Source organism: Desmodus rotundus, chromosome 2 (assembly GCF_022682495.2).
Source record: "Desmodus rotundus isolate HL8 chromosome 2, HLdesRot8A.1, whole genome shotgun sequence".
NCBI lineage: Eukaryota > Metazoa > Chordata > Mammalia > Chiroptera > Phyllostomidae > Desmodus > Desmodus rotundus.
In genome coordinates, this window is record NC_071388.1 from 171247179 (window position 1) to 171275176 (window position 27998).

At 40.4% G+C, this 27998-nt stretch overlaps 2 protein-coding genes across 6 annotated transcripts in view; both read right to left on the bottom strand.

Annotated features, from left to right (window-relative positions):
* LOC128780253 (tissue factor pathway inhibitor) overlaps window positions 1–27998 on the bottom strand; it is a 320921-nt gene that overhangs the window by 173784 nt on the left and 119139 nt on the right. The gene's annotated exons all lie outside the window — the stretch shown is intronic.
* LOC112310320 (pituitary adenylate cyclase-activating polypeptide) lies at window positions 7409–12178 on the bottom strand. The gene is made up of 2 exons (XM_053918857.2): window positions 11041–12178; window positions 7409–8650 (listed from the first exon to the last, which is right to left on the bottom strand). Exons 1-2 carry the CDS (start codon window positions 11603–11605, stop codon window positions 8646–8648), a joined length of 570 nt encoding a protein of 189 aa, XP_053774832.1. The 5' UTR covers window positions 11606–12178; the 3' UTR covers window positions 7409–8645.

Sequence of the window (27998 nt, forward strand, 5' to 3'; positions counted from 1 at the left end):
GATTACTCATTTGTGCATTCTCGGTGCTTGGTGGCCGGCTCGCTGAGAGTACTCCTAATGCCAGACTGTGAACTGAGCTGGGGTTAAGACTGTCCTGGCCAGAGCCATCCAGTCACAAGGGGCTATTCTATAGCTCTCAGTGATGGCTTGAAATAGCCCGTTAGTATAGGGAGACTGAGGACCATTTTCTCTAACGCTCCTTTTTAGATCCTTGTAAAGGGAAAAAGGAAGGGGTTCATGGACATTTCTTTGACCCTTGACTATAATGGGGAAGGCTGAAAGGGCATCTAAATCCCCAGCACCTGCTGCCTGCCGAAGGCACCGTCACATGGCCCTAACAGGATATCTGTCTAAGTCTTCTGGCTCTCTTGGTGGAGAGTCATTCTGCAAGGAGGAATGCTGCCAGGGTTGAAGTGAGGAGAGATGGCTGTGAGGCAGGTCCTCCAGTGGGGCTGTAGGCAGAACTTTCATAGCTGGTTCTTCCACTACATCATATATGACTTCGTCCTCTGAACTAGACTCTTCATCCTCCTCTGTGACTAGCTCTGGTCTCTTAGCCAATATGGGCAGGAGACCAGTCCTGACTAGCCCCCAAGTTATTAAGTTTTGGGCCCCTATAGAAACACCATTGTCCTTTAAAGATCTTAACTTATCGCCTGCATCTTCCCTAACCTCGATATCTAAGGTTCCCTTGTCAGGAAAAGCAGGGTAGTATTATTTTTAGTTCGTAAAAGCCAAATAAGATGCTGTTCCTTTACCTCATAACGCACTCCCTGGGGGGAGCTGCTGTAACACCTGTGGGTAAACTTCCTGCTCTTTAGATAGCCAGAACCCATTCTTGCTATTCAAAGGCTCCTTTTTACTTTTGATTGTTGTCTTTTCAGACTCTGCCACCTGTCCTGAACCCTAACAGTTAGCTATTGGGGGATATAGTGTGGTGGGTTGAAATGAGTCCGGTTGAAAACAAAACACTCATTCGCAATCCGCTTTTCCTTATACAAACGGATGGAGGGAAAAGGCAAAATCGAAAGGACCATAAGAGGTGGCTCATAAGAAAGTATTTGAAATTGTCTTGTAACTAGTTGATATATTTGAGTGTTTTTACAGTGTGCCTCTCATTGTGTGGACTTTTGCTTGCAGCTGTCTAGAAACCTACTGTCCTGTCCTGGACCAAGTCCAGCTAATCCTGTCACAGGTGTCTTCTAGCGGCGAGCACCCTTGTGGCAAAGGCTCAACCCATGCCTGTGAGATTGTAGCAGGTGCTTGGTAGAGAGAGCGAGGCTCCTGCTTAAAGAGGGTACAGTTGCAAAACGGTCGCAAGAGAGGGCGACCTAGGAAGAAAATCTTTTTCCTCTGAAATCAAACATACCCTACGACCTAACCGAAAAGCACTGTGTCATGGGCCCTTGACTGGGCTTATGGGCATATTCCAACCAAGTTGGTGTGTTGTAGGCTCGTGTAGCCCTGGATCCCTGTTCTAGCACCAGCTGATGTAGACACCGGCCTGCAGTGTCCTCGGTGTTATGAAGGAGACGAGACAAATTCACACGGACTACTGAAATCTTGTGGAGGAAAAAGCATGACATGGCCTCTCTCTCAGTGAAGGAGAGGGCTGGTCCCATCTCCGGCCTAGACAGGCTTTTATTTGGTTTAATTTGCATAGGAATACAGGGTGTATATGTAAAACTCATCAACCATTGTCGGGCAGAAATGATCAAATAATAGATAACATTCAAAGAACTGTAAGGGCTTATTCTGAGTCAGGGTCAGATAGTTAAAGGGCCATAAAACTTTGAGGGAAAAAACTCATTTCATGCTTGGACCCTTATCATTTAACTTAAGGGTATTAGCTAAGTAGGTTTCATAGGATTTTATGCATTCTTTCTTAGCTCTGATCACCTTAGGGAACCCGCCCTTTCCAAGCACAGGGCTTCACCCACCTCTGGCATTGTTTCAGGCTTAAATCAGGGAGGGGAAGTAAGGCAGCCAAGAGATTAGCTGCCTTACAATCTTCTTGCAGACAGATTGAGGACTCAGGCTATGTAATGCCAAGGGGCGAGGATCCATCACCCCCTTTTTCTATAGCACCCCAAGTCCTTCTCTGAGGGCCCCTTCATGACTATGTCTGTCTTAGGTCATCCATCCTTTGAGGAATCTTACTCATCATTGGCTAACCAGTCATCTGCCCAGAGCCAAGCAAGGTGAAGTGAAAGGGGGCAGAGGCAGCATGCCTACCAGCAAGATAAGCTTTGTCTCCTAAGGGCCTTATGGTCCCAAGGTTTTTTACTCAGCCTTAGCCACTGGGGATTAAAGCTTCTGAAACCAGGCACCACAGTTCCCAACAGGAGGCAAAAGGAGAGTCCTTAGAGACAGGTTCAGGGAGTTAGCCAGGGATGAGCTGCTGCTGCCCGCAGCTCCTCTCATTGCAAGTCTTGTGTGGACCCTTAGAATTTAGGAGAGAGTAAAAGTAAAAGCCTGAGAAAAAGAGGAGCACAGGCATGCTACAAGGAGAGTATGTGTTTGGTCTTCTTTCATGAGGACTCTTATCTCTCTTCTAAAGCTTTAGGGGAGATCTCAGGGGAGGGTCTTAAAAGAATTTTCAGTAGCTTTCCAGGTGTCTTTTAATATGTTGAAACATCAAAATGAGCAGATAAGGGAATGCAAGTTTATTCTCTGATCAACTTAACTGTTTTACTTTTATCTTGTGCTTATTGGGCTCTGAATGGCTTTTGTTATTTATTCCCCTGACTTCATCTGCTCTGAGGTTTGGCTGACACTAATTGCACCAACTGGGTCTTTGTTATTTTTTCCCCTTGACTGGGGTGATTTAAGCTGCTCACTGTTGGGTTGGGGAGCAGAGGTATAAACCCTCTGCTCCTTAGTGTCCTTGGTTAAGAAAGGTAAGATGTTGTGATTTATCAGGAGGCTATTAATTGCTTGGTCATGGTTAATGATCTTGTCTCAGTTTCCCTTATTAAGAAGCAAGACTGAAGGAGCCTTTGACCATCACCCCTTTCATGCCCTGGAGATTTGAACACAGATTCTTGCTTTAGAAAGGAGCCTCTGCTTAATCACCTAAAAGTCTTCCTGCTGGCAGGGAGACTCAAAGCCCATTGGCTAGATACCTTCGTGTCCCATTGTGTCTGTGCTGCCTAGAGTTTTCCTGCCATGTCTCTCCTGCTCTTCCTCAATCCCTGTAATTCAGCCCTTCTCACTTCTGAAATCTAATACCCTGTTCCCCTTTTATCCTTTGTCCAAAAATGTCATATATTTCATGTTGCCTCACTGCCGTTGGAACTTTCATGCCTATGCAAGTTCTCCATGCACATGGATTAAGAACTTGGCATTCTCCTGTGAATCTAGATGAACTTGGAAGGTGGGAGGAAAAGTATTCATCTTTTTAGTTCCCCCACCACTATTCTGTTATTTCTTTTAGAAATAATTACTTTAATCCTTAAACAATAATCTAAAGTAGCTATTGTCACTACTTTAAAGTAGAACAAATCTGACCATTGGAAAGCTTAATTCAGTAGGGCAGAAGTTAGCACTTACAGACAGTAAATACCAGTGCACGGTGTAAAACTCAAATCTGCACTAATCCAGCATCTGTAAACTTTCCAGCAATTAGAAGGTAGAGTGGAAAGGGCATCCTGATTCCCATTGACGAGGTCCATCATCACAAAATTCACTACATATCCTCCCTTCTTTTTATCGTGTTTCATCTTTCTAACACAAAGGACTGGAGTAAAAAGTATCTGGTTGGCTGAAGTGCATGTTTGAGTGGAATAAAATTTAAATGTAGTCAAAATTGTCAGGAAGAGCAAGGAAACAGCAGTGATGTCTTCCTTCAAATTCTATTAAAAATGATTCTTTTTCTTGCTCAGGGGACATGACAATATTTCTGACTAACTACTGCCCTCTCTTGACAACATGTTATATAATCTTTATTTATGTTTTACGAGTATTTAATGGTAGGGTTACAAGAAATCTCACCTGCAAAGATGAATAATAAAGCCCCAGAGAATCAAAGTGTCTTGTGCAAACAGCTCTGGCTGGTTAATGAGAAGACAGAATGAGAACTCGGGTGTCATGGCCTACCATCCACCTGTTATTACTTACACTAAAAAGAGTAACTATTTTTGGCTAACAGTATATTTAATTCCATGAGCCTAAAAAACAAAGTTTACAATATTCAGAGGAATTCAAAAATATTCTATATTTTAAAAGTTTAAATTAAATAGTTGTGAAATTTAAAAATCAATCATACAGCACAGAAAAGTGGGACAAGAGAAAGAAACATCTTTTCCTCTCCACCTGATTCCACTCCGGAGGGGGCCACCTTGAACTATTTCTTGTCATTCTAGGAATTATATATATGATTATTGTTTTTAGTTGAACTACTGTTCTTTATCTTTATAAAAATTTAAAACATATATTTTACAGTTTATTCCATATTACCACTCAGAGATATAACTTATATTTTTTGTTAATTTTTTTATTTTAATTTTGTATTGTTATTCAATTACAGTTGTGTGCCTTTTCTCCCCATCCCTCCACCCCAACCCCAGCTGAACCTTCCTCCTTCCCCCTACCTCCACCCTCCCCCTTGATTTTGTCCATGTGTCCTTTATAGTAGTTCCTATAATAACTTATTTTCTTAATATGGCTTCCTTTTATTGACAATTTTGAAGAGGACAGGCAAGTTTTGAAGGTCCTCAGTTTAGGTGTCCCTGATCTTCCCTTACAATTAATGTAGGTTGCGTATGTTTTCTTGGGCTGGTCTAGTGTCAGGCTGTTTTGTTCCCAGTTCATTCCATCAAGGGGCTCATGATTTTGGTTTGCCTCATTTCTGATGAGGGGTATTAATTTCGATCACTGGATCAAGGTGTTGTCTGCTGGCTTCTCCATCACAAGCTACCCCATTTTTCTGCTTCTGTGCACAGAGAGAATTTGAGTGGCAGAAGCGCTCAGCTAAGGAGCAAAATGAAAATAATTACCTTGTCCAATTCGTTCTCTCAGGTAGCAGTAATAGAATAGGTTTTAAAATGCTAATTATTATTTTCCCAATACTGGTGATTATGCATTTTCTGGCTTCTAATTTAACTTCAATTGCTCTTTGTGGAGGAAGATGCAGATTAATAAGGTATTTCCAACAGTTGTACAAGGAGTGTCAGGAATGTCTTGGTACATTAAACCATTTGTGTAACTGAAATTTGTGATAGGTAAGTCTATATATAACATGCAAAGTGTAAGAATAATTCTTTGCATATGCAGCTAGATGGACATTGAACAGCAGAAATACTCGACAGTTTTATTTTTCTTAAAACATTTAATAAGAGTCAGAGTTTACAAAATTATGTTGAAATTTCAGTCATGTAAATTTTTTATTTTAAATTTTGATATTCATTAAAAATGTGTACTTTTCATTTATATTTTAAGAAGTGATTATGAGAGAACCAAGATGGCGGCGTAGGTAGACACACTGCGCCTCCTCGCACAACCAGAACTGACAGAGAATCGAACAGCAAGGGGGACCAACACCAAGGAAATAGAAAATAAACATTCATCCAGACTGGTAGGAGGGGCGGAGACGGGCACCGGGGTGGAGAGGACTCGCGTGGCTGTGGCGGGACTGAGACTGGCGGAGTGTGGGACAAATGGCGCAGGCAGTCTGAGCACTAGCAGACCCTGCGGCCCCACATTGGCACAGATAAACCGTGAGGGCCGGACTCAGAGTGGCGGAGAACGGGGCAGGCTGAGCAGGGGGTAGCACCCTGCGACCCCACATTCGAACAGAGATAAACCGGGCGAACTGTGGGGAGCGAAGCAGACTGCGCAATCCAGGGCTCCAGCTCGGGGAAATAAAGCCTCAAACCTCTGATTGAAAACGCCCGTGGGGGTTGGGGCGGCAGCAGGAGAGACTCCCAGCCTCACAGGAGAGGTTGTTGGAGACACCCACAGGGGCCTAGAGTGTGCACAGGCCCACTTACTCGGGAACCAGCACCAGAGTGGCCCAGTTTGATTGTGGGTAGCGGAGTGAAAGATTGAAAGCCGGAGGAGAGTGAGGCGGGCGCCATTGCTCCCACTCGGCCCCGCCCCCACGTACAGCGTCACAGCACAGTGACCAGCGTTACCCCGCCCCGGTGAACACCTAAGGCTCCGCCCCTTAAAGTAACAGAGGCGCCAAGACAGACAAAAAAAAAATGGCCCAAATGACAGAACACTTCAAAGCTCCTGAAAAAATACAACTAAGCGACGAAGAGATAGCCAACCTATCGGATGCACAGTTCAAAGCACTGGTTATCAATATGCTCACAGACTTGGTTGAATCTATTCGAAAAACAGATGAAAAAATGAAGCCTATGCTAAGAGAAACAAAGGAAAATGTACAGGGAACCAATAGTGATGAGAAGGAAACTGGGACTCAAATCAATGGTATGGACCAGAAGGAAGAAAGGAACATCCAACCAGAAAAGAATGAAGAAACAAGAACTTGGAAAAATGAGAGGCTTAGGAACCTCCCGGACGCCTTGAAACATTCCAACATCCGAATTATAGGGGTGCCAGAAGGAGAAGAGGAAGAACAAAAAATTGAAAACTTAATTGAACAAATAATGAAGGAGAACTTCCCTAATCTGGCAAAGGAAATAGACTTCCGGGAAGTCCAGGAAGCTCAGAGAGTCCCAAAGAAGCTGGACCCAAGGAGGAACACACCAAGGCACATCATCATTACATTACCCAAGATTAAACGCAAGGACCTACATCCAAGATTACTGTATCCAGCAAAGCTATCATTTAGAATGGAAGGGAAGATAAAGTGCTTCTCAGATAAGGTCAAGTTAAAGAAGCTCATCATCACCAAGCCCTTATTATATGAAATGTTAAAGGGAGTTACCTAAGAAAAAGAAGATCAAAAATAGGAACAGTAAAAATGACAGCAAACCCACAGTTATTAACGACCACACCTAAAACAAAAACGAGAGCAAACTAGGCAAACAACTAGAACATGAGGGTTGCCAATAGGGGAGTGGGAGGGGGAGAGGGGGGGAAAGGTACAGAGAATAAGTAGCATAGATGATAGGTGGAAAATAGACAGGGGGAGGGTAAAAATAGTGTAGGAAATGTAGAAGCCAAAGAACTTATAAGTATGACCTATGGACATGAACTATAGGGGGGGAATGTGGGAGGGAGGGGGGTGGGCAGGATGGAGTGGAGTGGGGGGGGAATGGGACAACTGTAATAGCATAATCAATAAATATATTAAAAAATAAAATTAAAAAAAAAAAAAAAAAAAAAAGAGGAGGAGACCAGGGGGGGAAAAAAAAAAAAAAAAAAAAAAAAGAAGAAGTGATTATGAGTATTCCTAAATATTCAGAATAATTAGGAGAAAGGGCTTCTTGAAACCATGAGCTTTTAAAATGTTAATATTTAATTTATATTTTGGATAAAATATTTTAAATTGCATACACTTGAGCTGGAACAAAATTATGTGACAATCTTGTTTATAACATAATTGTTAGGTATTGATTTTATTCATTAGTATTATTAATTTGCTGAAATGAAATCAAGAAAGACCGATGGCAGGAGGTAAATATATAAATCATTATGAATTATGTATGTATTTAGTTCATTATTCACCCAAGAATTACTGGCTAAGGAAGCAAATACCCAAATATGCACAATAAAAATTCAATTGGTATGCTTTGGTAGGTTCTCAACTTTCAGCCTTTACAGTGGCTTTACAATGACACATTGTATTATGGCTTCACTATGTCTCATACAATTTTAACCTTATGAAGTATATTCGTCTAAGTAGGATATAAATTTGCAAACTTAATAACTTTTAACATTGAACACACAGTCTTCATAAAGCCTTGATCCTTCCCACTTTACTATAATACAGGCAAAGAGTTTTCTGAATTATCATTCACCCAATATTGACAACCTATTACATGCAACTATTCTGACATTAGCAGTTAACGAACCAGATAAACATTCCTGTTTTCCTTCATATGTAGTATGTAGTCACATCTGCAGATGGACTTATTGGAAGACTTGGAGATAAGGTCTGGCCATGGGGAAAATGTTTACCAACAAAAGGAAGCAGAAGAAAAATAGGAAATGTCAGCGCAGCCAATAGTATCCTCAACATTTAATAAGTAGAATTGAAAGAAGCAAGAAACAAGGACATATACATTTAAACAGAGTGTTGTATCAGGTTAGAGTGGTATTCTAGCCAGTAAGGAGAATGAGCTTGACTAATTGGTAACGTAGCATGTAATAAGCAGCCACAAAACCCCATCCTCTGCAGGTCCATGGAAACAGTGACGAACAGCTGCTGTCCACTGTGCACGCACAGAAGAGCAAGGTTAATTAAAAGTACTGTACTTGCCAATTCAGTCCCATTAACAGCAAAACCAGTTCAGGAAAGGGTATTTTCATGGCATGATTTTTTTCTGAGCTCTATTAGGACTGTGTCAGATCCACATATCAGTGATTCACAAGACAGCTTAGAAAGCGGGGTGCCTGCCAAAAACCCACCTGAACTAAGAAGAATATATTTCTACTTCTTTGATAACAGCCATGTTGTTCTCTTTTGATGTGGAAGTCATTCAGAATCCAGGTGACCTTCATTATAATCAAAGTCAGTCTAAACAATGAAAGCAGAGAGACGGTATGAGTTTTCATCCTCACACAAAATTTTAAGTAATGAAATGCATAAATGACAAGATCCACGTAGATTTTTTGTGTTTACTTTCATGTCACAGAGTGCACCTTCCACAAAAAATGGACAACTGAGTAATGCACGATATTTTAGGCTCTCAAAACTACCTGTCACTCGGCATAAAAATAATCTTCCGTGTGAACATTCCCTTCCAGCACACGGATTAGAGTGCTCTTTTCCATCTTGAATCATTTCCCCTGAGAATGTGTTCCAGGCGTGTTTTGTGCACAGCATTTACCACTCACAACTGATAGGGCCCCACATTCATTTCACTGTGTCTGAAACCACCTGAACTCCAATCCATCCCACAGTCTCTCCTCCGCTTTAGAAGTTGTCAGTATCCATAAATTAAGATGAAACTTTCCTACTCATGATGTTGTATAATTGTTATATGTGATATTTCAACACATAATTTATACAACTGTTTTTTTAGAAAATGTGAGTAAATAATATTATACTCTACTCTTTTGTAATTTTCTTTTTTCACACTCCATCATTATGCTTCAAAAATATATATATGTTTACATAGATGTGTGGTCTTACTTCCATTACTGTAGCTATGGTATAGGATTCCATTTGTTAAAACCTGCAATGAATTTTTCTACTTCTCTACTGAGGAGCACTGAGTTTGATTAGGAGTTTGCACTTGTTTTTGTTTCAGTGAACATTCTCACACATGGCAGCTTTTCTACAGGTAAGTGTGTCTTCAGGAGCAATACGTGAATGGAGTTGCTGAGTTCTACAACAAGCAGCGGTTTTGTAAATACACAAGGTATTGCTGAACTGCGCTACAAAGCAGTCTCACCACAGCTCTTCATTATCTCCTCACATCCTTGCCGAAAAGTGTTGGCATGATTTTTTTTTGATATGACAAAGGTAAGTTTTATGAAATACATTTTACTAAGCAATAAGCCATAATGTAGAAACACACATTTTACCTACAAACTCAATAAACGAGGAACAAAAGATTCATATTTAGTGCATAATTCCTTAGTGATAACTACATAGAGTTTCCTAAACTTTACAATAATTGCTTGCACCAAACAACAAAAAAGACACATTCACAAGTTTAAGAGAAGTGAATGGAAAATGGTAAACAAACTTAAACAGTGAAGAGGGAGGAAGGAGGAGTCTTCAGGAAAACCACAAAAGGAAAGGGTGGCTCCTACAGAGCAGGACTCAAAGGGGAGGGCCCTGGCCATTGGACAGGATGAGAAGCACGGACAACATGGAGAAAAACACATTGTACTTTGCATCCATTTCCAACACCCAGCACTCAGTCAGTCAGGCTGGAGACCTAAGGTGGGGACTCAGCTAAACCCCAGCATCCCAGAGCTGGGGCAGCCCCAAAACAGTCCCTCTCTGGGGTCCTCCTCCTATTGCATTATGCTCTGCCTCATCCAGTACACCTGGATTTCTTTCACTTTGTTCCAACTGTCCTAACCTTGGGATACTGGGATTCCTGGAAGTACAGAAAAGAGAGCTTCCTACCCAAGTCTCCCTTGTCTATACAATCTCCCAACTCTTGCCCCAGGGAATGGTATGAACTCTGGGGAGGAGCACAATTTAGATGGAGCTGCTGGGAGAATTTCCTTCTGGGCTAAGAGTCTGAAGAGAGACAAATACATACAAAGGTAGAATCAAAGAAAGCAGAAGTATTAGAATTGTCACTCAGCAAGGGGGACAGTGCCTAGCTGAGTTGGGATGGGACTGAAGCAGCCTGCCCCAGAGACTCACTGTGAAAAGACTCACTATAGCAATTCTTCCAAATCATTACCTCAACGTCTCCCTGGAGCAGGGCATCAGTGTTTATGTACAATAGCAAATGGTCAGTATTAATAGCTTTAGGCCTGTCGTGGGTAAAATACTATCCTTTTAATTCCAGTTTACAAAAATAGTAATATTCAAGATAATGGTTGTCTATTTTTGTATCTATATAAATACATAAACAGCTCAGGTAAATTTTCAATCCTTGTGCACCCTTTGTATGAACTGCTCTCTATCATACTTACGTATATTCTTAAATATATATATATGGATATATTCTTAAATATATCCATATTCTTAAATATATCCATAAATGGCCCACAAAGTTTACCTGTGCATTCTCTAGTGCTTTGTAAAAAGAAAAACAATATTATTACGAAAATATTAATTTAATGGCTTCACTTCATACATAAATACATGTGTGGATAGAACCTGTGAGCGATGACTGATCAGTTTGCTGGGAAAAACGACTTTTCATTGAGTCAGGGCTATATATACAGGGTAGCTGGTAACTTATCGCTACAAAATGCTATTCGGCGTTTTTATACCGTTCTTTTTAGGCTGTCCTAGGACTGAATTCAAGTACTTCCTGGCAGCCTGTTTTTGCAGGTGGCGGCTGTAGGCATCCGTGAAGATACCGTCAACGTGGCGCTTGGAGAGCCGATCTGAGTCGTCCTCGGAGTTGCCGCCTGCAATCCCACCCTCGCCCTTGGCCACGAGCTTCTGCTGTAATTTCTCGCCGGACAGCTCTTCCAACAGTTTGCGGAAGGCCTTACTAAGGATCCCATAAATGACTTCTCTTATCTTGTCCAGGTCGTTGAGCACTTCGTCTTCCCCGGGCGCAGAGGTTGGGCTGCTCTCTACTGCCTGGGCCTTTGTGTGGTTGAGCACTTTGGCTTCCTCAGGCACAGAGGTTGGGCTCTCTACACCCAGCGGCTCCGAGTCATTGAAGTTCTGCAGCTGGTTTCCATCCCCGTCGCACGCTTGGTCACGCGTGCCATTCTCCGACCCGATCCCGGGGACCTGGGGCCCGGCGCTGACAGGGGAGCAGTGGGAGCCGCTGCGCATTAGGATCCCGCAGACCAGCAGAGCCAGCCTTGCTCTGCTGCACATGGTCCTTGGCCGCTAGCACAGGCTTTGCTACGAGAGTGGGACTGCGATCAAAGGGTTCCTCCAAGTTTCTGTGTTGCAATCACAACCCAAAAGGAATCGCCGTCTGGTCCTAGTGTCTGAGGAGAAGCCGCAGGAACGGACAGGAGCAGCAGGAGGAGCTGGAGGACTTGGGTGCTGAGGCGGGTTTTCTAGACAAAAGTTTGCAGAAACGCAGAACTAGAAGGGAGCGTGACACTGAGAGAACGGGGTGAGGAGAGAGATGCAGAAGGAAGAACGAGGAGACGACAAGCTAAAGTGGGTCTGGAGGACAAAGTGGCCTAAGTCCACCAGGAGACAGAAGTCACGTGGTTAAGGAAGAGAGAGAAAGTCGAAGGAGGAGAGGAAGGGAAGAGAGGGCCCAGGTGAAGGCGGCCTCTGAGGGAGCGAGTGGGCAGCGCCTTCTCTGCTCTGAAGTCCCTCTGGCTGCACCTGAAGCTGTGGCTTCTTTTGCTGCTGCTGCCAGCGGATACAGAGGTGACCGGCCCTCTGCTCCTATTTATACATGCAGCGGACAGCAATCTCTCTGAACACAGTTTTAGAAGAGATTTCTTTGTCAACATCTGCCTGCCCGTGGCCTTTAAGTACAGAATATTTTGTTGTACTGCTGCGCTCATGAAATGACTTCCTTGTTTGCTCAGTCACGTCCTGATGGGGGATCAGGAAAAGACGTCAGCATCCTAGTCCCTCAAGGAACATACTGACTAATCTGTGCTGGCCTCTTGGATGATAAGATCCGGAGTCATCCACTTCTCATAAACACCCTTCGCTCACACAATCCAACTTTTAAGAAGTCCAATTATGTTGATGGTTTTCAATTCTTCCCGTTTCTCAAAGACAGGTAAAGAATTCATAGAACTTCGGGCCTGGTAAATGTCATCTTTAACGACATCCCTACTGTCTCTGTTTACTTTTCAGCAAGCCCTGGCAATCAGAGATCTGGTCTCTGGAATTAAGCACCACCGAGCTCTCCTATTAATAAATTTAATTTAGATCTAGTTTCTTGCACATGTTCTTTCAGACAGACAATTATGTGGAAGTCGTTTGTTTTTACAGGGAAGTCTTGCAGGATTTTCAGTAAATTGCTAACGAGTCTGCCGTCTTGACAGTCTGGCTGCGAGAAGATTGACTAAAGCTGCATCCAGAGCGTGGCTCCGAGTGCTGCACCTGTCTGGTCACAGATGCTGTGAACATTGAAAATTGCCCCTGATTCGGTTTTTCATCACAGCCTCTAAATCTGAGGATTTGGCAGTTGTACCATTAATGTGGCAATTCATTGCCCAAATACCCCACTGTTGAGATATGCTCCCCCCTTGCAGTATTGAGACAGGGTGCAGCCAAGAGGGGGGCCCTAAATAGGGATTTGCTGGCAGGTGTAACTGATTGTAGGAGGAGTGGAAAATGGGGCTGCAGAGAACACTGGCGCTGGGATTTAAACCCAGGTGTGGCAGCCATACAGAGAGAGGACCACGCGGTTTTAGAGGAGAAGGGAGAGGACCACGTGGCTTTGGTGGAATAGGGGGAGAGAACCACACAGCTTTGGCAGATTGGGAACACCCTACGGCAACATTGCTGATGGTGCCGGGAGCCTGAATCACAGACTTCTACTACTTTTCCTGAGATACGGAACCCCAGATTGGGCAGAGGGAGAAGGAAGGACTGTGTGCATCTGTGGGTGTTCTAGAGGACTTTAGTATTTTAATGAAGACATTAAGTCACTACTCTAAGTCTATATAACTTCTGAATAAATAATTTCTTTCCTTTTCACCAGTCTCTAGCATTAAGAGACATCTTTTCTGTGGCGGCGGTCATTGCATACCTAGTAGGTGTGTGTGGGGGACCCCCCCGGAGAGAAAGGGGGGATCCTTTTTGTAATAGTATATTGTGAACCACCCCCTTTCTGTTCTGTAACAGTATCCATAAATGTCCTTAAAGCTCAGAATGGTCCAACCCTTTTAGATTTCAATATAGGGCATTCTGTGTATCCTCTTAGTCCTGGCTTTTGGAGCTCTAGATGACCTATTTGGACACTTACACACTTTGTGTGGCTCTTACTGATGTGAGGAATAGAAACCGTGAGATGGTGCTTTCCACAAAAATTCAACTTCTAAGAATTTTAGAGTGAGAAATATTTTTCCCCTTTATTACAAGTGAAGTTTGTTTAGAGAAATGCATACATACTGGTAAAGCATGAAGATTCCCAGGACAAATTCACTTGCTGAGGATTTCTAACAGGAATCCTTCTATTGGGAACTGTAAATTATTTTTTTTAAGTGAAAATGACGTGGGAAGAGGAGAGCAAAAGGAAAGGCCACATCCTCCGAGAGGCTCTGGAGGCTCCCAAATCCCTGAGTAATTTAAGAAGATTTGTAAATTTCTGCTCCAGTAAAAGAACAGGGATCTAGAGAGAACCAAGATGGCGGGGTAGGTAGACACACTGCGCCTCCTCCCACAACCAGAACCGACAGAAAATCCAACGGCAAGGAAGTCCGACACCAAGTGGATAAAAAAGAAACATATATCCAGACCAGTAGGAGGAGCGGAGATGGGCACCAGGGTGGAGAGGACTCGCGTAGCTGTGGCTGGACTGAGACTGGCAGAGTGTGGGACGACCATGGCAGGCAGTCTGACCAGTAGCAGACCCTGCAGCCCCACATTCGGGCACAGATAAACCGAGAGGGCTGGACTCAGAGTGGCAGAGAACAGGGCAGGCAGAGCAGCGGGCAGCGCCCTGCGGCCCCACATTCGCGCACAGATAAACTGTGACAAATGGCAGGGAGTGAAACAGACCACGTAACCCAGGGCTCAAGCATGGGGAAATGGAGCCTCAGACCTCTGATTGAAAACGCCCGTGGGGGTTGGGGAGGCAGTAGGAGAGACTCCCAGCCTCAAAGGAGAGGTCGTTGGAGAGACCCACAGGGGACTAGAGTGTGCATAGGCCCACCCACTTGGGAACCAGCACCAGAGGGGCCCAATTTGATTGTGGGTAGTGGAGTGAAAGACTGAAATCCGGTGGAGAGTGGAGCAGGCACCACTGCTCCCACTCAGCCCCTCCCCCACGTACAGATCACAGCGCAGCCACCAGCATTACCCCACCCCAGGGAACACCTAAGGATCCGGTCCTTTAACAGATGTGCCAAGACAAAAAAAAAAAAAAAAGGCCCAAATGACAGAACACTTCAAAGCTCCAGAAAAAAATACAACTAAGCAACAAAGAGATAGCCAACCTATCAGATGCACAGTTCAAAACACTGGTTATTAAGACGATCACAGAATTGGTTGAATTTGTTTGAAAATTACATGAAAAAATGAAGGCTATGCTAAGAGAAACAAAGGAAAATGTACAGGGAACCAATAGTGATGCGAAGGAAACTGGGACTCAAATCAATGATGTGGACCAGAAGGAAGAAAGAAACATCCAACCAGAAAAGAATGAAGAAACAAGAATTCGGAAAAATGAGGAGAGGCTTAGGAACCTCCAGGACATCTTTAAACATTCCAACATCCAAATTATAGGGGTGCCAGAAGGAGAAGAGGAAGAACAAAAAATTGAAAACTTATTTGAACAAATAATGAAGGAGAACTTCCCCAGTCTGGCAAAGGAAATAGACTTCCAGGAAGTCCAGGAAGCTCAGAGAGTCCCAAAGAACTGGACTCAAGGAGGAACACACCAAGGCACATCATCATTACATTATCCAAGATTAAAGAGAAGGAGAGAATCTTAGAAGCAGCAAGAGAAAAGGACACAGTTACCTACAAAGGGGTTCCCATAAGACTGTCAGCTGATTACTCAAAAGAGACCTTACAGGCAAGAAGTGGCTGGCAAGAAGTATTCCAAGTCATGAAAGGCAAGGGCCCACATCCAAGATTACTGTATCCAGCAAAGCTATCATTTAGAATGGAAGGGCAGATAAAGTGCTTCTCAGATAAGGTCAAGTTCAAGGAGTTCATCATCACTAAGCCATTATTAGATGAAATGTTAAAGGGACTTATCTAAGAAAAAGAAGATAAAAAAATATGAACAGTAAAAATGACAGCAAACTCACATTTATAAACAACCACACCTAAAACAAAAACAAAAGAAAACTAAGCAAACAACTAGAACAGAAACAGAACCACAGAAATGGAGATCACATGGAAGGTTATCAATAGGGGATTGGGAGGGGGAGAGAGGGAGGAAAGGTACAGAGAATAAATAGCATAAATAATAGGTGGAAAATAGACAGGGGTAGGGTTAGAATAGTGTAGGAAATGTAGAAGCCAAAGAACTTATAAATATGACCTATGGACATGAACTATAGGGGGGGAGATATGGAAGGGAGGGGGTGGGCAGGATGGAGTTGAGTGAAGGGGTGGAAATGGGACAACTGTAATAGCATAATCAATAAATATATCAAAAAAAAGAACTGGGATCTATTTTTTTCAAAAAGGAAATAGAACCGTCAATAACCATTAATGTGTGCATGTTAATTATTTGGATCTTAAAAATTTGAGGAAATGACAATTTGGTGGAAGTGTTTCCTGTTACTATGATTTGGATCTAACATTTAAATACACTCTATTAGTTCTGCATGCTTTTCCTGAGACAGAATTATAGTGCTTCTTGTTTCAATGCCTTTCTGGCTCTCTTATTTGAGATTTAATTCTTCCTCCATGAAGACATAGTTTTGCTTATTCTTCGCCATTATTGGCCAGACACTGCCTGCTTCCTCTTAGTTTATTCCTGGGGGTGCCCAGATTGCTTACCTGCAATAATGCTTCCAAGCACATCTACACAGTAATGTGTCTCTTTCTCTCCACTGCATGTGTTCACTGATTTATGTTGCAGTGTTTACATGTGTGTGCTCCCTGTGCAGCTCTGCCTCTAGAGTAAGCTCACACACAGAGAGCCTGAGGTGAACATCCCCCAATAATCAAACAGACAAGATAAGTTTTTTACTAAAGCACCCAAAGCTATTACTGACTTTGGCTGTTCTGTCTTTGGCCTTGCTTCACGTTAAAGATGAACCCCATTAAAATCCTTACTCCCACGTGAATTCTGACACGAGTTCAATCTGTAGAAATACTTCAGAATTTCCAAGACTCCCTGTACAAAGTCACTACTCAACTTCAGTAAAGGGAGCCGCCAGGTGGGGAAGTTTGTCGACTTCACGGCCTGGGTCGTGGGCTCCACCCCGGACAGTCGGGGAACGTGCAGGACGCATCCACCTGTTGTCATATAATTTTTAATTGCTGCCGAATTGATATTTATGAGTGGATGTTCTATTGTTGATTTGATTATAGTTCTCAGATTTCTTACGAGACAGTGTTCATGTTTGATAGTTTACTCTTCTGAAGAATGTCTGTTATATGTCCCTTGACCATTTAAAATATGTTTTCCTCTGTCTTGTTCTTGTTTAAACAACAGATGTTTCTTACATATTCTGGAAAAATCCTCTATTGGTTTTATAGATTGAGATCATCTTCTTCACTGAACTTGTCTTGTCTCTTCAGTTTGTTTAGAGTGTTTGTGTCACATATGAAGTAATAACAGTTAAGTAAGGAAATGTAGCACTCATTTCCTTAATGGCTTATGCTTTTCAAATCTTATTTTAAATAGTCTACCAACATTTACACAACCAATATGTTACTCTAAACTTTCTTCTCAAATTTTACTTCTAAATATTTCTCTTTGATATCTTCCTTTTTGTCTTCTCGTGCAGATATGTCAAAGTTCTTCTGCTGTTTTTTGCCCTCTTTATCTTCTATATAGTTTAGTATAGGTGTGGCAATTTCTTAAAAATTAATATTAACTGGAATTGCACCGGATTAATAAATTGATTTTGGGAGAATAAGCTTGAATAGCCCGGAGGAGCTGGCATTTAGTGGCCTGGTGGCTGTATTGCCCTTAGCTATGAGACAGGCAACTGTTTCGTTAAAAGTCGAAGTAAAGGTGAGGTAAAGGCTGGCTTCATGGGTATGGACCGGGTGCAGCCACTCTCGGCACTGTGCTCAGTTTCATGTCCTGCTACTGCCACCATTTAAAATTCTATAAAGTCGTCCATATCTCATTTTGTGCTGGGCCCCCCAACTTATGTGGCTGGCCCTGGAGAGTATGTGGGATAGTTGCAAACACAGGTAGACCTATGGTGGGTGTGTATAAAGTTCTCTTAGCTTTTATTTTCTCAACGAAATGGGAAGTATAGGTAATGTATCTACACGCATTGCTTCTGCATTAAATCTCAAGTTCTCACACTCAGTGCACTAATACTCACTGTGCCTACTCTGCTGTTTGTCTGTGTTTATAGTTTTCAATTACTGTGATTATGTTTTAACTTTAGAAGTACTGTTTGGTTTTCTTTCAACTCTGCCTTTTCTCATAAGTTGGTGTTTTGTTTTGCTTAATGCTTTTAAGTTCTTATCCTGTCTACAATAACTTTAATCAGATTTTCTGGTCTTTCTTTTCTGGGTTTCGAAGTTTGTAGGACTCTACTCATCCTGTTGGCCATGGATGCGGTTGATCACTTGCAATGCTAACAATATGGGTAATGTACTCATCTTTAAAGTGAAACTATTTGTGAAAATTGTCCTGGATTTTGTCTTTTTTTCAGAGAGGTTGTGCATTTGCTTATGCCAGGTATCCTAAATAACTGCTATCATTCTATCTGGAAATGTTTTGTCAACCTTTCAATAGGGATTTCACTTCATAAAATTGTGAAAAGCATTGAGGTTATCAGAGCAACACACCTTACTGCCATTACTAAAAAATTGTTACGTAAAATATACAATTTATGATCCAAAAGATCTGACTCACTTCCTTTGAAAGTGGCACGACTGGGTAGAGCAAAACCTGCAAAAATTCCATGATGATGATGGTTTCACGTATTATTAAGCTTTTGAAATGTAATCTATTTTTAAGCCTTTTTTATTCCTACTGACATTTCAAAATCATCAGAATTGTGCAAATTGGAGCTCAAACTCACTCAAGGAGCACACACACTCATTTCTTTTCAGTTTTCGAGAGAAAGTTGTTTTCTCGATCTAACCTCCGCAAATATTCTTATGATCTACTTGTGATGTGGATATTTCCCTAGTTCTCCTTTTAAGTAATTGTGTAAGTCTTTGGATATTCTTAGTTCTATGCAGGTGTCTGAGTTCTAACTTCCTTTCTCACACAGACTCGAAACTTATTTCTTGTCCCTGTGGGCATGTAAAACGAAACTCAGTGCTTAGCCACAGCCACCAGCTCAGCTCACTGTTTTTATTTCTTTCCTTACACAACACTCCCTTCTCTGCCTGGGGTCATATCATTCTTTCCTGTGAACACAGCAATATATTTTATTTAAAATTCATATTTTTTCAGCATTTTGAGGTTTGTGTAGCAGAAAAGTTTTGTATTAACTTATTCTGCCATCCTGCTCAATCGGGGTGTTTTTAATTGAATACCATTAATTCAGGAATTTATATTTTTCTTCAAACCAAGACAAAGGCAAAGGCAAGTTTTTGAATACCTACTTCAAGTTAAAATATTTATAATATTCCTCAAGTCCTTACTCCAAAACTTACTTTTTATTCTCAACAGAAAATCCTATTTTGTTTCGGGGAAAAGGAGACTGCCAAAGAGTGTTTCATCATATTCTATTTCAGTAGAATGTTAAATTTAATTTAACATTAACTAGTTAAATTTAAGTTTAACTAGTTAAGTTTAACTAATTAAAATTTTAATTTTAATGACACACACACAAACTCGAACTGCTCATGTGGAATCATAAAACTAAAATAATGTACATTCTGTTTCTTATTTTTTATAAAGATTTTATTTATTTATTTATTTCTAGAGAGAGGAGAGGGGAGGGAGAAAGAGAGACAGAGAAACATCAGTGTGTGAGAGAAACATCCAACTGTTGCCTCCCTGACCAGGGACCAAACTGCAACCCAGGCATGTGCCCTGACTGGGAATTGAATGGACAACCTTTTACTTTGGGGGAGGACCATGAACCAACCAGGCCACATTGGTCAAGGCTATTTCTTCTTTCTTATAATACTGTGTTATCATGATTTATTTTGAATCTATTCTTTAAATGCAGGCATATGTGATTCCCCAGAGGTCAGAGGACCAAAACATAGAAAATGAGTTGGAATGATTGTGGACTGTTATACCCTGGTATTCTGTGTTATTGGAAGTTATCAGAATTAACTTCCATGTAAAAAAAAAACAAAACCACCAAACATTTATATGAGTGAGATGAAGAGTAGTGTTAATTTAAATCTTACTATTTGATTGTTTGTTGATGAATAAGAAACTACCTTAGTTCTTAGTGGCTTAAAGTGATGACAATACTTTATGGACTTTGCACCTCCATAACGTGGGTAGGCTCAGTGAAGATAATTTGTATCTGTTCCAAGTGGCATCAGCAGGGTCAGCTGGGAGAAAAGTTGGGTTCTGGAATCTGAAAATTCATTTACTCAACTGTCGAACAGTTGATGCTTGCTTTAATCTGGGATGTCACCTGAGAGTGACTCAAAGAAAAATTTCATTGGGTGAATTTCAACAGGCAAGGAAGAATTTATTGAAAAAGATTGCAATACAGGTGAAGACTGTTGCAATAGGAAGAGAGACTGAATGCAACTCCACTGATACAAAAGGCAGCAGAGTTTGTAAGTGCTGGGGTGAGCCAGTGGGAAAGTGTTATAGGACTTTAGGGCAGAGTTTGGTTAATGGGGTTATGCCATCTCTAGTGGCTAATGTGAACTTACGGAAATTAGGCTCCTTCCTCCCATAGACACTGGGAAATGGGGACACTAATTTTCTTTTTTTTTTATTGTTTTTAAATTGTGTTCAATTACATTATCCCTAGTTTCCCCCATTACTCTCCCCTGCACTACCCACCCCCTATCTCGCACATTCAGTCCTCTCTCCCTCTCTGTTGTCTTTGTCCATGGGTCCTCTATTCATGTTCCTTGACTTGAATCCTCTCCTTTTTACCCTGTTATCGCCCTCCCCCTCCACTCTGGTTACTGCCAGTTTGTTCTTTATTTCCATGTCTCTGGTTCTGTTTTGCTTGCTTGTTTGTTTTGTTGATTAGGTTCCACTTATAGGTGAGATCATACGGTATTTGTCTTTCACAGCCTGGCTATTTCACTTAGCAACCACTCTCCAGTTCCACCCATGCTGTCCTGAAGGACACTAGTTTTCTTAATGGTTACATTTCAAAGGAACAGCTCCCAGGTCTTTCAGAATAACTTCCCTGGGTTATAAAACTGGAAAGAGGCTGGGAGAAGATATATACCTCACATGGGCAGAGGAAGAATTGATAATGGCAAGTTTTCCAATATTATTGTTCTAAAAAGAGGAAATTCAGAGGCCTAGAGTCAGGAAGAAACCCATCTGCTGGTTAATCAGCTGAGAGGAAATCGTGTATCTCAGGCATGTAAACTTGGAACCTCTGCAATGACTGCTTGCCGTCCTCCCAGGAATGGTGGCTGAGTTGCAAAAGCAAGCTTTACAAGAAGGAGGTACTTATGACCTCACCTCAGAAGTCTCAAACGTACTGCATTGTCCTCAATGAAGCAGCCACCAAAGTCCCCACCAAGGCAAGCAGAGGTAAAAAGTTTCCCTCTCTGAGTGAGTGACCAAATTGTGAGGAGCATATGAGACTAGAAATATCTTTGCAGCTCTTTTTAAAAATACAGTCTGCCATGGTGGCACATGTGTGATTATAATTCAGCAATAACTACTGAAATTGTTTAGAATTAGACCAACAAAAATTTTTTTCTGGGAGGAGTACTTTATCCCTAGCAAAGTTTAGAAATACTGGTGCATAATAGAAACAGACTAAAGTGATTTTATTATTGTTTTCTGGTTCTGTAGAAAAAATGCATTTGATTACTGCCTATACCCATATAGTTTCTTTGTACTGCCTTGACCTTGTTAAGATATTAGCCCCAATCCCCTCAGAATAAAATAGATTGCCAGTATTTCCTTGGAGTACTTCATAAACTAAGAATTTTCTTCTCTTTAGAGATATTGTTTCATAATGCCCAGTTGTTCCCTACATTCTAGGCATGCTATCTTACAGCTCTCAAAAGAAAAAAAAACATTACTGACTTATATGCCCATTTTTCTTATATACTTTCTTTCTGCTTAAAATTAAAACTACCTCAGCTCTTGCCTCGCAACTCAGGCTTTACTCTTCGAGAAGCCTTCTTAGACCACCCTCTGGAACCTGGGACCACCCAGTCTCACCTGCTAGGGAGTTAGGTTATGATTCAGTTCACTTTGTCCAATGCCTAGCCCCAATCTCCTATGATGGCTTCTTACTTATCTAGACCTCAGGTTACTCCAAGAGCCAAAATTGGTATCAGATTCATGCCGCTAAGATCCACATTAGGACCAAAGAGTTATTGGGTTGTATGTTAGTTAACTTGTGTATTTGCTCTACAGCATCTAATGGAGACTCTAACTGGGTAATTCACACCACTATGTCTTAACACTGGTCCAAATGTATTAACCTACTTTGAATACACAGTCACCTATCCTTTTCAGAATGGCTATGGATAAAGGGAAATCTTCAGTTTCTATCATCCATGCATTCTATGTTCATCAATTTTGCCAGGAAAGTACTCAAAAATAACACAAATCCTTCAGCCTTGCTCTCTACACTCTTCAGAAGTAAAAGTCACCATTCTATTTGGAAGAAGCTTTAATGTACTTCAAACCATTACCCAATCTTGTTCAGCATCTTTAGCAGAGAGAATAAATCCAGATTACTTAATCTTTCATCACTGGCCTAATGTTCTAGTATTTTAGGCCTTTAAATCAATTTTCTTCACATTCAATTGATTATCTTCTTTTTCATCATGTTTTCAGACCATGAATGTATACAGGACACATACTTCCTATAATAGAATGATTATGTCACACTTGCTACATTCAGTAGTCCTGGTTAGATGCTTAAGTAACTTGCTCACTTGTGAAATACCTTTGATACATCACTGAATGGAGCTTTGCCTTTAACTTGCTCTTGCCTAGATTATTTCTTCCTGTCCTTGCATAGACCTAAGAATTTGCTACCTGTGACTTGCAGTTTTTTTTAAGTTATTACTAAATTTCCTTTTTCATTTCTCATTTCTCCTACCTTCCAAGATAGAAGACCCTCTCTCCCAGTAATCTGAATCCATATGCATCTTTATGTTACTGATGAAAACATCTGACAGATTTCAGGTATAGTAACAATACATAAATAAATAGTCTATAATGTATGTGCATCTGTGTACACCAAGCACCATATAGGTTAAGTCATACATCAAAGTCTCTGTATACTACTGGGTTGTCAGTCTGAGTCTTCCAAGGAGGAAATTCCAAGAATAGGATGTAAAAAATTCTTTGAGGGTCACACCAGTGAAGGATGAGTGCAATGGGGAAGGAGGGGCAAGGAAAGAATTAGACCATGAGGCAGGTCTAACACCTGTGGCAGGATAGAAAGTAGGAAGAACTGGGTAGACAGAGCTTCAGACTGCAGCACAGTTCTGAGACAATTATCCACTAAGCTGGTGTGGGACTGTGTGATCAAAGGTCACCTGTTTAAAGAATCCTGAATGAGCTGAAATGTCCCAGTAGTAGGGTTCTAGACTCCCAGCATGCTTTCTTTCTGAAAGCAGCCTTGAATGCCCCATTCATCAAAGTTAGGGCCGCTGAAGGGTTCCCAAAAATTTTACACTCATATGGTGGAGAGATATGCGTGAGGTAACTCCATGTCTGTCAGGATCTACAGACCAATATAGATGTCTTGGTAAATGGAATAATTATAAAGTTGATTAAATATGGACACAAAGAGGAAACCATAATTTTTCAAAAGTAGAAACTCTACTAGCCATATTCTCTGATGGAAATTTTTATAAAATTGTAAATAAATAAGAAAAACTGATTCATAGTGAAGATTTAATAACATAAAAATTAGGGAAAGTATTTTACAAGTGTCTAGACCAAATAGAAAAATCAAACCACAATGATATTTTAACTAAAAACTTAGAATATTTTATTACAAGACTAATGTAATACAGCTAATGCATATTTAAGGAAAAAGTAAGAAAGACTGATAAAGTATATGAATTAAACACTTAGAGGGAAAAAGCAAAAAAAAAATCCAAAGAAAAGAAACAGAAGTATAAATCCATACATATTAAAATGATGAAATAGAAAACAGTACAATATGGTCAAAACCAATAGGTCACAATCTTCCTGAAAAAATGCCTATTAGATAAACTCTTAACAAACTATAAAGGAGAGCAAAATTATGCAATATTTACATTGCTAAAATAGATACAACTTCAGAAAAAAAAGACAAAGGAATGAAGTAACTATAAAATATTACATGGGGTGGGGTGGAGGGATGGGGAGAAAAGGCATGCCACTGTAATTGAATAATGATAAAAATTAAAAAAATATATTATGAACAACACTGTGGCAATAAATTGTAAAATTTGGAAGAAATAGATGGTTTTCTATCAAAATGTAAACCATCAAAATAATAATTACAGAAAACAATTGGAAATATCCTTGGAAATCTCCTATTACGAGAACCACAAGATCTTCATTGTTTTGTAACCGAGCTCTATCTAAACATTAAATCTCTATATAATATGAAGTATTCTAGGTCATAGAAAAATGGAATATTTCTCAAGTCACTTTGGGCATTTATTATAACCTTAATATTATAACATGTTAGGAAACTCTACAATAATTCACTTAGGACCATTAAATTTCTAAATAGTATATTACTTAGAAAAATAGATTCCCATAGTGTGGAAAGAATAACACCAGAAGAAGAAAGGGTTTAGACAGAAGTTTTGTTCAAAATTAGGGCACCAATCCGAAGTAATTTCATGTGCACATTAAAAGAAAACATTCTGCCAAAAGGCATTTGCTAAAACTCTGTATGAAATCTGAATTAAATTTCTAAACTTTATTTAAAGAATAGAAATGAGAGAAACCTACTTAAAAACAATGAAGAATAATTACACACACAAACCCAGCAAAGAACAAATAAAATAGCGAAATGTTAAGATAATTAAAAATAAAAGGAGAAGATGTTTATTATCATTATATTTTTCAATATTATTTGTATTTTTGCTCTGCAGTTTTCAGTTTATATGTGATATTTTAAATTTAAATTATTTAAAATTAAATAAAATGAAAAAGTCAGTTCCATAGTAGTAGGTACCCCATTGGTGGTGAAGAATTAAAACATTTCCATTGTTGCAGAACGTTCTCTTGGAGAGTGCTCTTCTAGATATCGCAATAAGACATTAAAAGTAAAATAATTTGTGCATTAAAAAAGAGAGAAACTTACTTTTAGATGTAGATTACTTGAATTTGTACCTAAAAAACTGAAGCAACTCTGAGTATATCAATAAGGAAATGTGTTGACTGTTTAGGTTAATATGCAAAATTCAGTATACTGTATCGTTTTCCTAACAATTATGATTGAACAATGGAAATAAAATACCTTTTATGCTAGTAAATAATAAATATATAAATAGCAAATGATAAAATATCTATAAATAGATTTAATGGTAAAAATGAAAAACATATAATTGGTTTTCAAAATTTTGTACATTTTTCAAAATTTATGTACATTTTTACTGTATGGTGAAGGATACCACAAAATATCTAAGGCCAAGTAAGTAATAATAATGGCTAAACAAATACGAGGTCTGTCCAGACAAAGTCCAGCCATTGTTCATATACTGAGAACGGTTTTTGTGTTATTGATGTACCTGGCAGCCAAGAGGAGTGGACTGAAATGCACATGTGCAAACAATGATGACTTCACTGTGCTAGTCAGTGGGGCAGTAGATGCCACTGAGTGAGTTGTGTGTACTGTGTGCCATTGCATTCTGAATGAGTGAGTAAGTAGAGCAACAAATCGATATCAAATTTTGCACGGAAACATTTAGCTTCAACACTCCTCTATGGGAACTATTCGGATGATTTGGAAAGCTGCAGCTATGGACAACTGGTGACTGACAGCTTCATCACAACAACACCCACTCATGCATCATGTCTTGTGCAGAGTTTTTTGGTGAAACAGTAAATCACCCACGTGGCTCAGCCCCTCTAGAGCCCAGATTTGGCTCCCTGCGATTTCTGGCTTTTTCGAAAACTAAAATCACCTTTGAAAGGAAGAGATTTTCTACATTTATGAGATTCAGGAAAATACAATGGGACAGCTGATGGTGACTAGGAGAAGGGTGTGAGGTCCCAAGGTGCCTACTTTGAAGGGGACTGAAGTGTCATTGTCCTATGTACAATGTTTCTTGTATCCTGTATCTCCCTCATAAATGTCTTTATTTTTCATATTACATGTCTGGCTACCTTCAACACAGAGCTTATATATCTAAACATAAACTGTAAATATTTCTGATAAACTGATTTAAGAAAAGATGAATATCAAGTAAAACATGTGTCAGTTGTTGCAGACATGGTTAATAGCCAAATATTCCCCAAATAGTTAGTAGTAATAGTTAGTAGTAATATTCACCAAATATAGCTTGTATGTATTTCCCAGCTATACTAATAGTTAGCCTGATGCTAAGTGTCTAGTCAGTGTAAGAAGTGGAGACAGAACATGGTATGGGGTGGATAAATAATAATGGAAAATACAATAAAGTAAAAAATAAATTAAAATTATTTAAAAAGAAAAAAAAGAGGTGATAGATGTCCTTGGAAGCTCTTGCTGCTATGAGCTGATATGCCTCCTCTTGTTCTTTGCCTATTTGGAAGCTCCCTTGGAACAAATTTTGCGGGTGGTTTCAGATACAATACCAAAGAGCTTCTTTCAGCCTGAGACTCTGAGCGACTGTGGATCTGGGCTTTCAGCTAATCCATTTTGAGCATGTAACCTATTTGAGAAATAAAATTCTCCTGCATTAAGCCATCAAAGATTCTGGGTTAATATATTAGTACAGCATAGCCTCGATAATCCCAACTAATACATCAAGAGATTTAAAAAAGAAGAAATAAAACAGCCACAACAATAACATAAGGAATATTTTCACCACCACTCAAGGGAATGCAAACTAAAGCAATAATTAAATAATAATTTTGTCTTCCAATTTATCAGACTTTTAAAATTTCATAATAATCAGTGCTATGACCAAAGGGGGGAAATAAAATTCTCTTGTATTTTATTTCATGATTTGCTACATTTTCTTGAAAATTTGTGATATCTATTACACATAAGATATAGATGGCACCTTTAGCTCAGCATTCCTATTTTAAAAATCTGTTCCCATAGAATATTACATAAAAATGAAAATGATACTAATTAGATGCAAACACATACAAATATGTTTGTGGCAGACAGCATTATTGCAATATAGAACTAAAAAACTGAAGCAATGTGAATATCTATCAGTTAAAAGGAGAATGAGAGACCTCCGGCGAAGATGGAGGCATAGGTAGACACAATGGGTCTCCTCGCACAACCAAAAGAAGGATGGCAATAATTTAAAAACAAAAAATGAGAACTGACAGAAGATCGAACTGAATGGAAGTCTGACAAGCAAGGTGATAAAAAAGAAACATTCATCCAGACCGGTAGGAGCGGAGGAGACGGGCAGCCAGGGCAGAAATGACTCACAGCAAGGTGGTGGCTAGCGGACCCAGCAAGGTGGCAGATTGTGGAGCGGGGTGGGCAAAGCTGCAGCTGGCTGGCAGGACAGCAGCTGGTGAGCCCAGTGACAAATAGCGCAACCCAGGGCACCAGCTGTGGGAAATAAAGCCTCAAACCACTGAGTGAAAGCAACTGTAGGGGTTGAGGCAGCAGCAGGAGAAACTCCCACCCTCACAGGAGAGTTCATTGGAGAGACCCACAAGGGCTTAGAACTCACACAAAACCCACCCACTCGGGAAGCAGCGCCAGAAGGGCCCAATTTGATTGTAGGTAGCAGAGGAAGTGACTGAAAACCAGCAGATAGTGGAGCAAGCGCCATTGCTTCATCTAGGCTCCTCCCCCACATACAGCATCACAGCACAGCAACCAATGTTACCCCACCCTGGTGAACAACTAAGGCTCCGCCCCTTTACATAACAGGCACAACAAGACAAAAGAAAATGGCCCAAATGAAAGAACAGATCAAAGCTCCAGAAAAAATACAACTAAGCAAAAAAGAGATAGTCAACCTATCAGATGCACAGTTCAAAATACTGGTAATCTGGAAGCTCATAGAATTGGTTGAATTTGGTTGCAAACTAGATGAAAAAATGAAGCCTATGCTAAGAGAGACAAAGGAAAATGTACAGGGAACCAATAGTGATGGGAAGGAAACTGAGACTCAAATCAACAGTGTGGACCAGAAGGAAGAAAGAAACATC

Coding starts and splice junctions, on each gene's coding strand:
- LOC112310320 (XM_053918857.2), bottom strand. CDS start 11,605: ATGTGCAGCAGAGCAAGGCTGGCTCTGCTGGTCTGCGGGATCCTAATG.